This window comes from Stegodyphus dumicola, chromosome 4 (genome assembly GCF_044657685.1).
Source record: "Stegodyphus dumicola isolate Sdum_Otavi_A_Nest chromosome 4, ASM4465768v1".
In the NCBI taxonomy this organism is placed as follows: Eukaryota; Metazoa; Arthropoda; class Arachnida; order Araneae; family Eresidae; genus Stegodyphus; species Stegodyphus dumicola.
The window spans coordinates 197,972,189-197,990,212 of record NC_140771.1 but is presented as its reverse complement, the minus strand read 5'-3'; the positions used below and the strand labels follow the sequence as shown (position 1 = coordinate 197,990,212).

The following is an 18,024-nucleotide window of genomic DNA, read 5'->3' as shown; positions in this document are numbered from 1 at the left end:
AGCGAAATTTTAAATATTAATATTATAATTATTCCTATCTCAAGGGGTAATAATTTAAAACATTAAGACCTGAAAGATTAACGGGTACTGAATTTACGTTTCACTAGACGTTTTGAGCGAAATTATATATATATATATATACATATGATTTTGAATATAACTAATAAATATATATATATTATAAGTAAGGTTGTAAGAACAAACGAAAAAAGACCAATTCAGGTCAAAATTTTGCGCATTGTGCTGTAAAATTTTGTTTAGCATATAGCCTACTATCTTTATTTTCCCTCATTCAATTGATTTGTTTTTTACTTCCTTGTACGAAATAAAAAGGAAGTATTGTAATCGCGAAATGTTTCAGGCAGCATATTTCAACGAAAATATCAATTTTGACTGCAATCGAATGCAATTTAACGATGCTTTTGCGTGATATCTATACGTAAGGACAGAATAAAATACTCTTTTCCTTCAAAAAAAAAAAAAAAAAAAGATTATAAAATGCTTTAAAAAGAATTCTGAAGAGAATTTTTCATGGCGTCTGTACGTACGTACGTATCTCGCATAACTCAAAAACGAGTAGCCTCAGAACGTTGAAATTTTGTATATAGGACTCATATAGCATGTAGATATGCACCTCGTATTTTGGTTGCAATCGGCCTTACCAAACGTATATAAATATCCAGTCTGTTACGCGGCTGAGTGATCTCAGTTTCTTTACTCTTATATGTTTGTAAATTGTACATTTTTTGCTTTAAAAATGATTGAATTATGTTGTTCTTATCTCCCGGTTAAGGTTTTTATGCCTTTAGTAAATCTCTGTGCAATATTTTTAGAATTATCAACAATTTTATTGTTGTTTAAGTGCCGCTAAGCCTAATACTTCTCTTGATGGCGACCATTGCTTGTTTACACTTGAAACAGCAGGATAGTGGATTTGTTACCAATCTAGAGAAACTTACCTTCGCAACAACAAAGATAACGCCTTCATTTATTATTGCCAATTAAATCATGCCTTATCCTTTCTGGAATTTTTTCGAGGAAATAAGCGTTTAAGATTTACTTCGTAATTTTTAATATAGATATTTTGAGTTTTTATGTATTTTTGCCTTCTCGCGAAGTGAGAACTAAATTAATTGAATGAGAAATACTCAATCGTCTGTGAAAAACTGTTTCTTTTTGTTTTGTTTGCTTAATTTCTTTTATACATCGTTCTAGCTTTATTATAGTATTTGAATAGAACATGTTGCAACGATTAGATAATTCTATTCTTTGATATAAATTTTGTGCATTTTGAGTTATAATATGAACGAAATATAATACTGTTAAGTGAACCTAGCGCCAGAGTGTCGCTATGGTAAAGAAAGTGGATTTTAAAGAATGCATTTATTCTATTGTGGTTTATGCGCTGTTGGCGAAGTAGTTTAATTAAATTTAATAAGTTTAAATGAAATGCAAGAAAAAATGCGTATAATTTAATATTCCGTACAAGGAACTCATGTGGTGTAGACATCAGATTTTTTTTTTTTTTTGTGTTAAAAATTTCCTAATTTGCTTAGCATATAGCTTTTTTATTAATTTAACTTGTAAATATTCAAATATTTTTTCTCCTCTTTCACACTTTTCATAGCAACTAAATATGCTTATGTTGGAGCTTCCTCGGGGCCACAGTTTTTGGTAACATTTTGGCGTGCTTACTAAAATTTATATATATATATATATATATATATATATATATATTATAATAATTTTGCTATATATTTATTAAATATATGTAATTAATACAAGAATTTGATTATTACCTCCTAGAAACAATATTTCAATTTTATTGCAACAAGCAAAGGAAATTAAACTAAGATGCAACCCAACTTCTTTAGAAGCGTGAGATAATGAAAGCCAATTTGGACTGATGAATAGTAACTATTAAAAATGCCATTAAAATTTGCCTAAAAGTATGTATGATACGTTATAAAATTATAGAAAGGAAGCAGAAATGTAAAAGAAGGAAGTTTAGGTTTTGGTTTCACGTTTAATCGTTATTGTAATAAAAAGTTTAGGTTCCCAGATTAATCTAATTAAGTCTTTATATAAGTGTTTGCATTAGTAGCCTCGTGCAAGAATCATGTAACATGGATTAATTTTTTAATGTCGTAGCTTAGAGCGGTTTTTTGTAAGCAGTTACTATCTTTAGGGAAGAAAGCGGGTTTAACCAAATTAAAATGGAGATCTACAGAACTATTGCAAATTAAAGTTACAATTTCGGTTAACAAATTTCTTGTTTTACATATATTTATACGGAATCCGCTAAATTTATATCTTCTTTATAAGAAAACTCGAGATAAACAATTTCATGCTGAAAGATACGTGCGCTAGCTCCAATGTGAGAAATTAGAGAAAACATTCATCTTTTTTCCAATGTGAGAAAACATTCATCTTTTTTCCAATGTGAGAAAACATTCATTATTAGCTCATCTGATTGTGATAAAATCTTTTAGTTTAATTATTTCAGCAAAATAGAATGACAGACTTAAAATTTTTTATTGAAAATACTTACTTTGAAAGCAAGAATACTATTATGAGAGTTAAGAATACTACACTTAATTTAATGTTAAACAATAGGCAGAATTGGCGTATAAGCAGCCTTTTGTAGAAAATTGGAGCATATTGTTTCATAACGGAAACGATCCGTTTATACAACATAAAATTTATATTTATACAACTTATTTCCTGAGCTAGTTTTCAAAATAATATCTTTGCGAAAAAGGCTACATAAATTTTCTAACGCTTGAGAATATTGAAAGACTTTCAGTCCTCTTTTGAAAATGTTCGTCATTTTCTGTTACTCATAGATCCAAAGAGATCTTCAAAATAAAGAGCATTTAAACCCTGTTTAAGACGTGAAAGTAATCAGAATCAGGCAGTCTGTTTCTCGCGCTGTTAATTAAAGTACTTTTTAATAGAAAGATAAAAGATTTTTGTGCTTTATAACGGATAATAATGTCCTTTTGTGTTTCTGAACTTTAATTGTAACAACAAGATTTTTATACTAACTGAGAACAATAACACATCTTTGATGCCATAAAAATGTGTGTCATAAAGGCATAAAACATATTTCTAGATATAAATATATTCCATTATAAGAACTAACCAACAGCCAGTTCGCTGAACACTGGTAGTTCCACTTTGGGTTCAAATCTTGGCAAACGGCTAGTTGCATGGGAGTTCTCATGGTCTCTCATACATAATGTGGATACGAGCCAGTTTTCCTTTAAATGTCCTCCACAAAAGCATCCCCTGTTGTAGACAGATAACCCCTTGAGCCTTAATAAATTAACCTAATCTTTCCCTCAGGCAGAGAGTTTTCCTGTGTTTTGCCTTAAACTAAAGCATCAAATTTATTGCGTCTTTTTTACATTTTATACCATCATTTTTGTTTTCAAAGTAACTATTGTCAATGAAAAATTTCTAAAGTGTGTATCATTCTTTCCCTATTGAAAAAAATGAACACATATCTTTCTTGTATTTAGAAAACTTTTACAGCAGCCGCACTGAGCTGAGGAAGATCGTCTGTTTCTCATTAGAGGTATCTTTCCTCGCACTTCTCGCATTTATCTTTCTGCAGAAATCAGCATTTCTTATATGTTTTATAACAGGAAAGATCCGAATATATGTAACATGATATGTGTTAATCGGCTATTTGTGTTACAAGTAAATTCTTGATTTATTACTGGGATTATCAGATATGGTACATCATGTAATTAACGGTTCACAGTATTTAGGTTCTCAGTATGGACGGTCGTTCAACTTCCGAATGTTACTCGTACGTTCATTGAGTACTCCAATGCTTCGTTTTCTTAATGAAAAACTTCGTTGTCACTGATAATACAATATGCCTTCTGTTCTTAAGTGGTCAGTTTATTCCGCGTCATTCTAGAATAGACAACTGATAATATTTATAGTAACTGTGAATACAAAAATGAATACAGAAACTTATATTCCTTTTACTGAACTGAATGGGAGTGGGTTAATGAATAGGAGTCTATTCATTAAAATAAACCTGACTTTGAAGTGTCTGCATAATCAAGCTCCAGACAGCAATCCTTTAGTATTCTATAAATACTCTTTAATTTGAAACTATAAATTTCAGCAGCATTTTTATTCATTACGAAGATGAATATCGTCATGAAAAGAATTATTAATATTGTACATACTTATATATTTTTCTCTGTTATTTTGATAATTTCACTGCTTGAAAATTCAGATAAGGAAATTACTTGGTACGTTAATTCTCAGAGAAGGGATTAAAATAGAACTTAGCAGATTAATATACTAACAAAATAACTTGCCACCAGTTTTGTCAGACAGTGCGATGTTTCGCAAATTTGCTACTTTTGACCAAGCTGTGTTTAGTGCATGCGAATGCACAGCATTGATAAAGAAAGTCGTTTCATCTGAATCACTCAAAGAACAAGTAACTGAAATTAATAAATACTCATCGACATGCGATATCATCGACCCCCATGCGATAAACATCTAGCTTTCTCTTATACTGGATGAGTCTACAGATGTTTCATGTCTCAAGCATCTATGCTTATGTGTTCGTTATTTTAATGAAAATGATAATAAATAGCGACACGGTACTTAGGGTTTGTTGAAATTGTAGAGACTACTGCTAGTGCATTGTATATGCGTGTACAAGATTTTTTCCAGGAAATTGGAGTTAATTGAAGAAATGTTTTGCTCTCCTAATCTATGTGGAATAAAACATTTACGTTTTTACTTTAATGAAAGAAAATATCCCTAACTTGATGTTAGTTAAAGGCATATACCAGTTTCTGCACTTGGCTAGTTCGCATCTAATCCAGTTTACGTGATTAGAGGAACATATAATTGGTTTCACCGGTTTGCTTTAAGAAATGAGCCTTATATAGGAAAATAAACGATGGAAACCCCCATAGCACAAAACATCCTCAGGATGTCCTATTTAAGTCGCAATATCCCGGGACATACTTAGGATGTCCTAAGGATGTTGATTCTCAGATGTCCTGAGGAGATCGTAATTTAACATCCTGAGGATGTCTTATTTAAGTCGCTATGTCCCGGGATATGACAGGATGTCCTGAAGATGTTGATTCTCAGATGTCCTGAGGAGTTCACCAATTTCACATCCTGAGGACATTCATTCTGCATTGTCCGGAGGACTTTCGTTGTCAAATATTTTGAGGATATTTGTTCTCAAATTTACCAGTTTTCATTTTTTGACATTGCACATCTGAAACTTGCACATTATTTTATTTTTCATATGTATTTTACTAAGTTGTTTCTAAATGCTGTACATTAAAAATATTGATATGATTGATGATTTATTCTTGTTATTTTGTTATTAATTTTAACTGCTATTTTTTCTGACGTTTTTAAAAATTTATTTAGTCATGGAAAAGATTTTTTTCAATGGATTAGCATTTTCTAGAATATTTGCAAAATTCTAAATAACATATATTTTTTTTTTATAAAAAATGAATAAATTACATGTATAATTACTTACAGATTACAAACCCTACTACAAATATAGGTAAAATTAGATATATATATATATTTAATTACGGAAACGAATTTTTTTTTTTTAAATTTGGGTATAGAGACATTAGGTATTTTTTTGGAAGCAAGAAACATGAAAAATTAGCAACTGCCTTCGCCGGGAATCGAAGGACGGACATCTGGAATATCGGCCCAGTGTGCAGAACCACTACACCACGAAGACACGCTAGGTGTGGTGGTATTGTATTTAATTATGGCAAAGCACACTAGGGCTATCTGCCTAAGGGGAGGGATGTCTTCGTGGAGGACCTTCTAAGGGAAACTGGCTCGTATACACGTTACACATGGGGAAAACCACGAAAACACCCATGCAGCCAGCCCGTTCGCGGGATTCGAACCTCGGATCGCACTACCAGGGTTCAGCGACTTTACCGCTCGGCCGCTGGTGGGCCGAAGACACGCTAGGAAAGAGGAAGAAATACCTTATATTACTTCTCTATTTAAAGGCCGACTTTTTTTTAAGGGGATCCAATCACTAAATCCTGGGTGTGGATATACCTCATCCAACACCTTTTTAGTTCGGGCGCCACTGTAGAGACATTAGGATTTTTTGGGGAAGCCGTAGAGATGAAAAATTAGCAATCGCCTTCGCCGTGAATCGAACCACGGACTTCTGAAATACCGGCCCAGCGTGCGGAACTATTACACCACAAAGGCACGCTAGGAAAGCGGGAGAAATACCTCATAAGCAAAATTTTTTTCCTCTAATTACAGGACAGAAAATGTTTTTCAATCGTGCGATCTGTTATTGATATTGAATTACAGTCGTGCGATAATTTCGCAGTAAAGATACATCTCTGATGACTATCCAAGATTCTAGAAACTTTGGTCTTATATAGAGATGGTCGTCTCATAGAAATAATGCTTAATATCAATATTTATTTATAATCTCAGAACTATTGGTCACTTTCAGAAGTGGTCGTTTGAGAGGCGATATTCTATATATTTATTTACTGATACTCTCAGATTCCAAAATTTGTTTATATTCTCAGAAATATTGGATGGAAGGTGGTCGTCCCATACATGCAAAATTTTACATTTCATTAAATATGAATTCGGCATTATTTAACTATTTCCCTATTAATTAATTAATTAGATAAAGAAAAAATTAGGAAATAGTTCTGTTTATTACGGAATAATGTAGGAAGTTCTACAGAACTATATTCTTTCGCGTCATTGCACATTGTATCCGGCAAACTACTAGTTCCTCGTATTCTTCCGCAAATCCGTAAACATCCGTCTGATTTGAAACGAAATCCAAAATGGCTGCGCCATGAGGTTAACTTGTATGGATATTTTTTGTTGCATGAAAGGTAAGTTCAGTTGCAATACTTGTATGTTTACTTTTTTTGCTTTTCGAATTTATGTTATTTATGTCATTTTGACAGTTAAATGTTTCACAGCTTTATGAATTGTTACCATTCTGTCGTGAATTACGTGTATCTCAATGGCTGGCTGTCTTTTCAAATATCTAATTTGCCCTGCTATCCAAATGTTTATGACTGAATTTTTTTTAGTCTAGTTTATGCATTCAGTTTCAAAATAATATGTGTGATCAGATTGCTTATTATTTTATTGCAGCAATAAATTTATGTTAAATAGTTTGAACAATTGTATAAAAATAAGAGTTTGCATTGTTTTGTCCAAAATATGTATGGTTGAAACATTATCTTAATCTAGTTTGTAATTCAAGTTTTTTTGGGGGTACTGTTCTGTTATTGGGACGAGAATCGGAAATGTATGAACCTGTGTTCGTAAGTATGTGCATAGATGTTTGAATGTAGACACACACACATACAAATATACAAGCATACATAAATACATTTCTGAACCCGGTCCTGATAACAGAACAGTACCTTTTTTTAATCTTTTTTGAATATTTTATAAAATGATTAAGCATTTTTCAAACTGCATATCATTTTAAGATTCGACTTGCAGGAAGACAAAATATGGTCATTCAATCAAATGCTATGGAAATTTCCTGTTAGGTTTTACCACCAATCCTCGAATTCCATATCACAGACTATGTTCTTACTGCATTAATATAAATATTAACAAGACATAGTGCACAATAAAAATTAAGCTTTATTTAGGAACATCGCGCATACTCCCCGACAGCCTGCCTGTTTCGCTCTGCTCGCTACTCGTAAGAAACTTCTCCTCTAGGGTTGCCACACTTATCGGAGGGCGCAAGGCGCGCTCCTTATCGCCATCACCACAGAATTTCCCCCCAGTTCCTTTAATGGCTATTCAAAGGAACGACATAGGTTATGAAATTATCTCAGAGTATCCGTGCTGTCGGGTATTTTTTTATGATTACAAAATTAGAATATAAAATTAGAAAAGATCAAAATGCAATTCAATATATAACAAGGTATTGACACATATAATAAACATGAAATAACAAGAAATATGTTAAGATATGAATTTTAAAAAAGTGTTTTAAATTGTTACGTAAGAAGTAAGTTTCTTAGGGAAGTGAACATGTCTTCCCGATCTGGTGACAGTTTGTGTCTTAGAGAGTTCGTTTGCAGATTTATTCTGCTGAACTGTCTTTAAGTCTTTATTTGTTTTCAGTTCAGGCAAATTAGAGTCCGAAAGCAAATAGGCTGGTTTCACACGGTCTATAGACACAGTAGATTTCAGACCGTTAACATCAATTGTGAAAGTTTTGTCTGTTCTAGAAAGGACTTTATGCGGACCTGTATATGGTTGGCACAGAGGTGGCTTTACTCGATCGACACGTAAGTATACATGCGTACACGACTTTAAGGTAGCACTTACGTAACATTTTTCTTGGCAATGTGCAGATGTTGCTATTGGATTCAACTGTTGCATTCTATGCCGAAGATTCGTGATAAATTGTGTGTCATACGGAGATATCTTAGATGACGTTATCATATCACTAGGCAGCTTGAGAGTTGTGCCGTACACCAGTTCAGCACAAGATGACTGTAGATCTTCCTTTACGGCTGTCCGAATACCAAGCATAACAACTGGTAGTGTTTCAGTCCAGTTATTGGTCTCGTGAGCCTTGAGAGAAGATTTTAAATGTCGATGAAATCGTTCAACAATGCCGTTTGACATTGGATGATAGGCTGTTGTTGTGATTCTGTTCGTACCCAAAATGCGCGTGAATTCTGCAAAAAGTGCGGATCTCATTTGAGAACCTTGGTCTGTTGTTATGATCGATGGGCAGCCAAAACGAGATATCCAACAGTTGAAGATGGCTCTGCAAATGGTTTCCGTTTTCATATCCGGGATGGGAATGGCTTCAGGCCATCTGGAGAATCTATCTATTAGAGTCAAAAGGTACACGTTGCCTTCTGATGGAGGTAACGGTCCGACGATATCCATATGGATTTCTGAAAAACGTGCATCAGGAAGAGAGAATGTGCCCAGTGGTGCTTTAGTATGCCTAGTAATTTTCGATTTTTGGCAAGATTCACAGGATTTCACCCAATTTTTGATATGACGTTTCATATCGGGCCATACATAACGAGAACAAATAAGCTTCGTAGTAGCTGCAATTCCTGGATGTGACAGATTATGCAGATGATTAAAGATGAGTCTGCGAAAGGAATTCGGAACAAATGGACGAGGAATGTCTGTTGATATGTCACAAAGAATATTACCATCAGAATATTGGCACGGTTTAAATTCCAGTTTCAAAGATGATGTGTTGTTTTTGAGAAGGTTTTGTACCTCCGGATCATGCCGTTGAGCTTCCGAAAATTTTTTAAAATCCAAAAATGGAGATTTTGTTATGGAATCAATTTCGATTCTTGAAAGAGCGTCAGCAACGACGTTTTTTGAACCTTGCACATGCCTAATATCAGTAGAGTACTGAGAAATAAAATCTAAATGTCGCAATTGTCGAGGTGAACATTTATGAGGGTTCTGTTTAAAAGCGTATATTAACGGTTTTTGATCCGTATAAATTATAAAATTTCTGCCCTCTAACATGTGTCGGAATTTCTTAATTGCAGAATAAATAGAAAATAATTCCCTATCGTACGCGGACCATTTCTGTTGACTTTTATTGAGTTTCATAGAGAAAAATGCTATAGGTTCCCCTGTTTGTTGAGACAACTGCATAAGTGTGCCGCCTATTGCGACGTCTGAGGCATCTACCCAGATGCTTAGCTGGGCTCCGGGAATAGGGTGTCTCAAAAGGGTAGCCTGAGCAATGGAATTTTTGGCAGCAATAAAGGCTTGTTCAGCATTCTCGTTCCAATTTAATTGTGGGGATGAATCCTGAACACGAGAACGAGATTTCTTTTTATTAATATAGCCTTCTAACAATTTTATTAAAGGAGAAAGAATATGTGCTGCTTTAGGTATGAAACATCTATAAAAGTTAAACATGCCTAAAAATCGGCGAAGCTGAGTGAGAGTGGTAGGTTGAGGAAAATCTAAAATACATTTGACTTTGTCAGGAAGAGGTTCAATTCCGTTTTCACTAAGGTGAAAACCTAAGAAATCAATAGACGTTTGACCAAAGGTGCATTTTGAAACATTTATGCAAAGTCCATATTCCTGAAGTTTGGAAAATAAAGCTTTCAAATGCCTGCAATGTTCCTCAGAATCTTTAGAGGCTATGAGCAAGTCATCGACAAAAGCGTAAACGCCTTCTAAATCCCGCGTGACTTCATCTATAAAACGTTGAAAAGTCGCAGATGCATTGCATAAGCCGAATTGCATACGGGTACTTTCGAATAAACCGAATGGTGTGCATATGGCGGTTTTGTGGATGTCGGCTGGGTTAATTGGTATTTGATGGTATGCCTTAATCAGGTCAACATGACTAAAAATTTTAGTACCGTGCAATGCAGCAGTAAAATCGGCTAAGCATGGAATAGGGTATTTGTCTTTTATTGTTTGAGCGTTCAATGCTCGATAATCTCCTACAGGTCTCCATTCCAGACTTCCCTTTTTTGGAACCATGTGAAGTGGGGATGCATAATTGCTGCTCGAAGGTCTCAAATGCCCCAATTGCATCATAGTTTGAAATTCTTGTTTTGCTATTTTTAAGCGATCTGGAGCTAACCGACGAGGTTTTGCAACCACAGGTGGACCTTTAGTTATGATATAATGAACGGTGTTGTGTTTAACAGGTTGGTTAGGATCTGGTAATCTAGTAACTGAAGGAAATTCTTTTAAAATTTTGTGATATGGTGTATCATTAAATACAGTTTTTACTGAATAAATGCTTGCATTTTTCACGCAACCGACGGTTTTAAAATGCGTTTTTAAATCTTTGAGACATTTGTTTCTGAGATCAGGCACCAATTCAAAGAAATGGAGAAAATCTGCTCCAAGAATGGGTGTACTAACATTTGCTATAAGAAAAGTCCATGTAAACTGTCGTCTTAATTTGAAATCCAAAGAAAGTGTTTTTTGACCATAAACATGAATAGTAGAAGAATTAGCAGCGAAAAGTGTTTGTTGGGACGAATTCCGTTTTTGAGAATTATTTGCTGGAAGTAAGGACACGTCAGAGCCGGTATCGACCAAGAATGAAAGGTTTGTTCTACGGTCACGAACGAAAAGGCGACGTGAAACTTGAGGCAAAGAATAAGTCGCCTCTATTCTTTGCTGGTTTCGTTTCCCTGCCATGAACAAGGTTTTGTACATTTGTCATCTCTACACTTTTTCCCAAAACGTCTATGATACCAGCAAACAGAATAATCTCTCCTTTTGGAATTGCTTCTTTCCTTATTGCGATCTCCGTGATTTGGCGAGCGACCACGAGAAAGAGAAATGCGATCAATACGTTTGTTTAATTTTTCTATTTGTTTAAATAATTTATCCTCAAGAGACTGATCGACTGTGCGAGATATGGCACAAGTCCCTGGGATTGGATTTACTTCTAAAATTCTGTCGGCAATTTCTGCAGCTTTATCTACAGTTAAATTGGAAACCGCTGCCAAAATAGACTGAACAGTCGAAGGCAAACGTTGAAGGAATAATTCTAACATTAAGTTATCAGGAACATTTAAAGATTCTGCTCGACGTTTCATATTTCTAAGCAAATCGGAAGGTTTTCGAGAACCTAATTCTTCTCCAGATAATAATTGGCGAATTTCTTGCTGAGAAGATTCTCCTGAACGATTTATTAACTCAGTTTTAAGCTTTGCATATGGATCAATAGGGTCTGGTTTCATAAGTAAATCCCGTACTAGTGATGCGATATCTGGAGGAAGATGAGAAACTACATAATTATATTTAGTAATGGATTCTGTGATAGGTTTGGGGGTGGCAAGAGCAAAAGTACTTTCACACATAATAAACCATAAAGATGGGTCTGATCGGTTATAAACCGGAATTTGGACGGCATGAACATCAGACATTGTGCAAGGTTTTTAAGCCAAAATAAAAACAAAATCTAACTAAAGAAAATGAAATTAAATGATAAGTAGTAAACAGAATTATAAAATGATCTATAATTACTACTCATCTGTGATCCGGAGGACGAAAACCGATGTAATCCATTACTTCTGGTTTGGAGATCTTGAGTGATGGCTTGTAGTCAAAACCGAAAGTGCTTGAGAACTGTTCATACGATTTAACACAGTCCAGGTTACCATTATGGTGATTTCCGGTTAGGTTTTACCACCAATCCTCGAATTCCATATCACAGACTATGTTCTTACTGCATTAATATAAATATTAACAAGACATAGTGCACAATAAAAATTAAGCTTTATTTAGGAACATCGCGCATACTCCCCGACAGCCTGCCTGTTTCGCTCTGCTCGCTACTCGTAAGAAACTTCTCCTCTAGGGTTGCCACACTTATCGGAGGGCGCAAGGCGCGCTCCTTATCGCCATCACCACAATGCTTATGATTGCTTTTAACATTTTCTCATAAATATTGTTTGCATTTTTATTGTATTTTAGATACTTTAGTTATGTAAAGTGAACATGAGAATATTAGGAAAGCTGAAGAATATGAATAGCTACCATGATACATGTATTTTTTCATCGAGCCCATTGTTTTAGAAACCAATGCACCATTATTATATGCTGGCTTATTTTATAGTTATATGCAGTTTAATTTTATGTTCATGTTACTGTAGTATTGTCATTATAATAAAAGTATTGATAATTTTTGTTGAATCTTGCAAGTTGCCTAACATTCAGAATTATTGCTACCGAATTTTACTGATAGGTTTTTTCGAGTTGACATAATCTGTCTGATAAATAAAATAAACTGGTGTTTAAATTATATGCATTTCTCTTACTGTTTCATTGAAAGTGGGATGGAAATACAAATGCTATCCAGAAAAGTGAATTCTTTTTGCCTGAAATAACAAACTGTACTAAATGATTAATGTTTATATCATTTTAGAAATGTCAATATTAAAGTTTCTCCCCCTTCTCTTCTTTAATTTTGAAATAATTTATAATAAAATAATATATGCATAAGTGTAATTAATGTAAAGTGTCATTCAATAATATAATTTATTTTTGCTGATATTTTTATATTTCTTATCTGGGTTTTCTTTTGGTGTTAGAAGGAGGAAAAGACTGTAATGTTTTAATTAAGGAAATAATTAAAACATTACAGTCTTTTAAATAACACAGTTACAGTAATGTTTATTGAAGCAATCAGTACTGTGTGATTGAATAATGTTAAAATGCATTGTTCATAAGGAGATTTGCTTATCTTTGTGTTATAGATTTTATTTTGACACAAGCTGAAATTTGAATTATTGGAAGCACTTTGAAAACCTGAATTATTTCCTGAATCATTAATCAGGCCAATATATAACATACAAATTTTCATACAAAATTATTTCTTTGAGCATATTATAGAGCTCATTTAATTTTATTATTTGTACAAATTTTAGACAAAAGTAGCATGTAACAGTTAAAGATTTATTGAAGCCTACTTGTTACTTGTGGTAACAAAGAAGTGTGAAAGATATTGCCACATTAGCGAACATGACAATCATTGATGCTTAGTTTAATAATATATTGAGAAATGCTGGGAACTTTCAGAAGTAGACATTTCGGAAATGATGGGCTTAATAAGAAATTTACATGGTTTTATTAACATGGTTTTATTAATATTTATTTTAGATGTTCATGTGAAAGAATTCTGTTTAATTAGTGAAAGAATTGTTAAAGTTTGGCATTTAAAAAAATGAATTAATAATATGCAATTATCTTTTTATTATACATATATTACTATATATTTCTAATGCGCTATGTAAATGTCAGTGCTAAACAATTGAGATACTATTGTCAGGGCAATCTTTTCTTATACATGAAAAATTCTGATACTTTCTTATCATCTACCCTCACAGCTTCAACTTAAGCTAAAACAGCAAGAGTATGCACACGATAATAGCAAACTATGAATATGCATACCACACACATGTATTTACATGCTTTATATTTAATCTTTATTTCTGAATAGTATTCCATTCGATGAAAAATATGTGAATATTGACACAATGTATATATTTTTGTGTGTGTGCATCCTAAAATTTCTTGTTTCTTATAAAATGCTTATTTGAATTACTACTTGTGAACAGAGCAGTAGATATGAACCATAAACTAACCATTTTGCCAATTTTCACAGCTTTGCAGATAGTCAGAAAGCACCAAAATTTGTAATAATGTTAAGTTTAAATGATGTTCTATACTTTTGTGTTAATTTTTCTATTCTATTAATTCTATTACTGTGTTATCAAACTTTCTTCAGGAATTTCAACTGGTTGAGATGTTATTACCATGTGGAGAAGAATTTGGTTTTCAAGCTAGAAAAAATTGCAGCTGAAGGATTTTGTAGAAGGTCAGTCAAACTGGTTTTAGTTAATTATAATTTAATTTTTGGTGAAGAATTCTCAAATTTATTTATCATAAGTGTCTAAAGGTCTTCTAACTTAAATTCTGCTTTTTTTGAAATTTTTCATGACATTCATTCTTTGATTATTATTATTTTTTTAATTTACTAACGTATGTCCAGGCACATAATGTTGCATTTAATGCCATACCTTAAATATTGTAAAATGTTAAAATAATACATTTCACGTAAAAATGTGGTTGTGACAGTAAATTTTCTGTTACATTTAATCATATCTATAAACATTGGTATACATCATTTTTCAATAATCTGTATATTATTTTGTGCATTTCTTTTACATCCAAGATCTGGCATATGACTTGCTTTTCAAACTGATAACATGGTGTAATAATGTAATCTAATGGTTAAAGTTTACTATGGAATGGGCCAAATTTAATAAATTATTCTTTGATAGAAATTTATTCATGTGTTCAGTGTGTCTCATCTCTTTAAATTGCTAAAGTAAATTTTATGTACTTGCATTTAGGAATTTCGACTGTATCAGAGTAATTTTATTTCAGTTATTATAACATGCAAGGGAAAAAATTCATTCATAGCTCCGTATTTAAAATTGGTTAATTAAAGTCCTTAATAAAGAGGGACGTTTTGTTGTTTTTAATGTTGATAGAGTTTAATTCAAAAATATGCCACATTAAGGGTTACTTTTTAACCTAATTTAAAATTTTCATTACTTTAACATGTCCAATAATTGTTATTTTAACTCTGATATTGTAATAATATCAAAATTCCTTACTTTTTGATAGATAATCGAAATGTAAAACAAGAAAAGAAAAAATTAAAATCTAGAATTATATTTATTTCATACCTCTAACAAATAAAAACAACACAAGCACTTTTTACTGTCTATCTGCATAGTGTGGCATGTCCCGTAAGACTGAGATTTGTATGGTCAAATCCATGTTTCAGTTAAAGGAAAATGTATGCACAGTCTTCTGATTTTCCCTTCGATTAAAGATTCTGTATATACTAGCATAAGAAATATATTAGTTAATGCAGTGTTATACATCAGTATTTATAGACAATTATTGTGGCTATGTTTATTATAATTTTGTTCACTGTAATGGCTGGAGTGCCTAAACCATCATGCTGTGTAAACAAAACTCAAATCTTCATCTCTGCATACTGCTCCACTAGTGTTTAAACCACTGAAATGGTGATTATGGTAGAACATCTTTGATAAAAATTTACTCTAATGTAACCCTTGGCGAATCGTTTCTTTTTTTTATATCAAGATCGTTACCTGAGAGGATCGGCACCAATTTCAAGGTGGCCGCTACACAAAACCAAAATAAGAAGTCAAAGACATACACAAACTCTGTGTCCATGTACACATCGACCTATTAAAACAGAGAACTGCACAAACTGGGCATTGTGCACTGCCTTAACTTTGTCCATGTACACATTGATCTATTTAAGAAAATCAGAAAGTTAAAAATATCATAGTTACCAGAAAAAATTCGCCACTGCCTAACACACAGACAACCAAAAATACACAAACAGAGAGGAATAAGTTACCAAAAATACATATTTCCTAACATAAAAACATTAAACAACAAATCTTCTAACAAAAATTAACACACAGAGACAAAAAAATAAATGAAACATTTTTTTCACATGCATATGTTTAGGCTTCCCACCACCATCCTCCAGGTAAGCAATTCAATTAAATTTTTCGTCTCTTAGTCACCTCAGACATACTCAAACGATGGTACCCACACCAAAATAATAAATAGCATGTTCAAAATACAAGACCATACCACTTCCGTGCAACCAAACACAGCAATTGAAAAGAATGGTAAGAACCAAAAACCTGGGTCCATACAAAAGGTTTACTATTAAAAAAAGTAGCCCAAAACTAAATTTATCACAACACATTGGCAATATTTACAGAAATAACTCCTTTTTATTGACAAAAAAAAATTTTTTTTTTTTTAAATTTTTTCCAAAGGCTACTTTCGCCAACATTATCAACATTAGGGTTACCGAAAAACTTATTTGACGCAACGGGCTTCCACATTTCACAAACAACCAATACCACTTTGTGATTTTTTTTCAGACAGAAACCAAAATGTACCATACAGTAAAGATTAGCCACATCTTCATTTACTACTGTTACAAGTACTTCTTTGGTAAATTTCTGCGGTTAAATTCAAAAGTTTAAAATTGCATTAACATGATCAGATTTTATTTTCTGCACGTAGCTAACAATTACTTATGAGTTGTCAGATAAATGTTACCAGATGCAGTTAATTATTTTTTACTTGCCAATCTCATGAGACAATTTTTTTTTGCTCCTGCAAGACTTTACTTTGTGTTGCAAAATAAATTCATTCTCACTCTTTTTGGACTTGCCTACACATTAAATTTAAAATAGTTTTATGAATAGGTAAAATGTGATTATCATAATTTTGTTTCTCTCTTTATCTTGGCAACTTTATATGTTGATTCAGTATCCAGGTTACCTACCAGTGGCTGATTGATAAAACTGCTCATCTGGAGGTTTGAGTTTATTTTCTGACATAAAAAAAAATTTTAAAAGGCATTCCCCATGTTTATTTTACTATAATCGAAAAATTAAATAATTGCTACTCTGTTTATAGGTGCTAAATGTTAAAATATTTTAAATGCTTCCTTTAATTTGCATTCTAATAGTCATTTGCTTAAATTTAATTATGAATTATATTCACATATAGTAATTGTGAGTGTTTTTTTATTTTAGGTGCTGTGAAAGGCAATGACAGAGCTCCAATTTATCAAGAGTTCTTATATACATAAGAATACATGGATATAAGATTGTTTTTCATGAATTCAAATAAAATGTGATAAATTGGATTAATAAAAACTATTTTAAATTTGGAAAAGTGTTTCCTCTGTTAATCATAATATAGTGACATAAATTTCTGAATGTGTTTATTTTTCATCCAAATAAATAGCTTTACAAAAATTTGTCATATTAATAGATATTGCATAATTTAGCATTATTATACATATTTATTATAGCAGATTTAGCTGAACTACTTTTTTAGTCTCTCTGCAGATGAAGTCACAAAGGTAAGTGGTTAGATATTTTTCTGTATTCCCCATTAAGTAATTTTATCTGGTAAATTACCATTACTTATATATTAAAGGTGAAAGAATAAGCTTTCCTTGAAAATACAAAAATTTGCAGATATTTCAAAAAATTGGTATACGTAAAGTTCTTAAATTGCCACATATGCGAAACTGAAAATGTTATATATGAAATAGTTCATAAATATAAATATTTTCACTATTTTTTAACTATAATTCACTGCATTTGTTATATATAATCACAGTTTAAGGTAGCAGTGCTTTTCTCAGTGTGATTTCTCATGTATTTTGATTCATAAATACACGTACATAAATCCACGTATTTTGATTTCTCTTTTGAGATCGAATAAAAAATGAACTAAACATTCTCGTTGACATTGAGAGTTGAATAAAAGCTCACCTCAAAATAAAATGAATTAATAAATTTATGGAAAATTTTACATAGCATATATTGAGCAGAAAGTGTAAACTGAATATACTTA

The 18,024-nt window shown here is 32.4% G+C and overlaps 1 protein-coding gene across 1 annotated transcript in view; it reads left to right on the top strand.

The window, feature by feature from the left end:
• LOC146997793 (uncharacterized) overlaps window positions 1-17,314 on the top strand; it is an 80,221-nt gene extending 62,907 nt beyond the window's left edge. The window contains exons 2-4 of the mRNA XM_085814222.1: window positions 6,800-6,908; window positions 14,312-14,401; window positions 17,193-17,314. Of these exons, the coding sequence (XP_085670348.1) occupies window positions 6,800-6,908; window positions 14,312-14,401; window positions 17,193-17,211 (218 nt within the window). The 3' untranslated portion in view covers window positions 17,212-17,314. The remainder of the gene's footprint in view (window positions 1-6,799; window positions 6,909-14,311; window positions 14,402-17,192) is intronic.
• The last annotated feature ends 710 nt before the right edge of the window (window positions 17,315-18,024 follow it).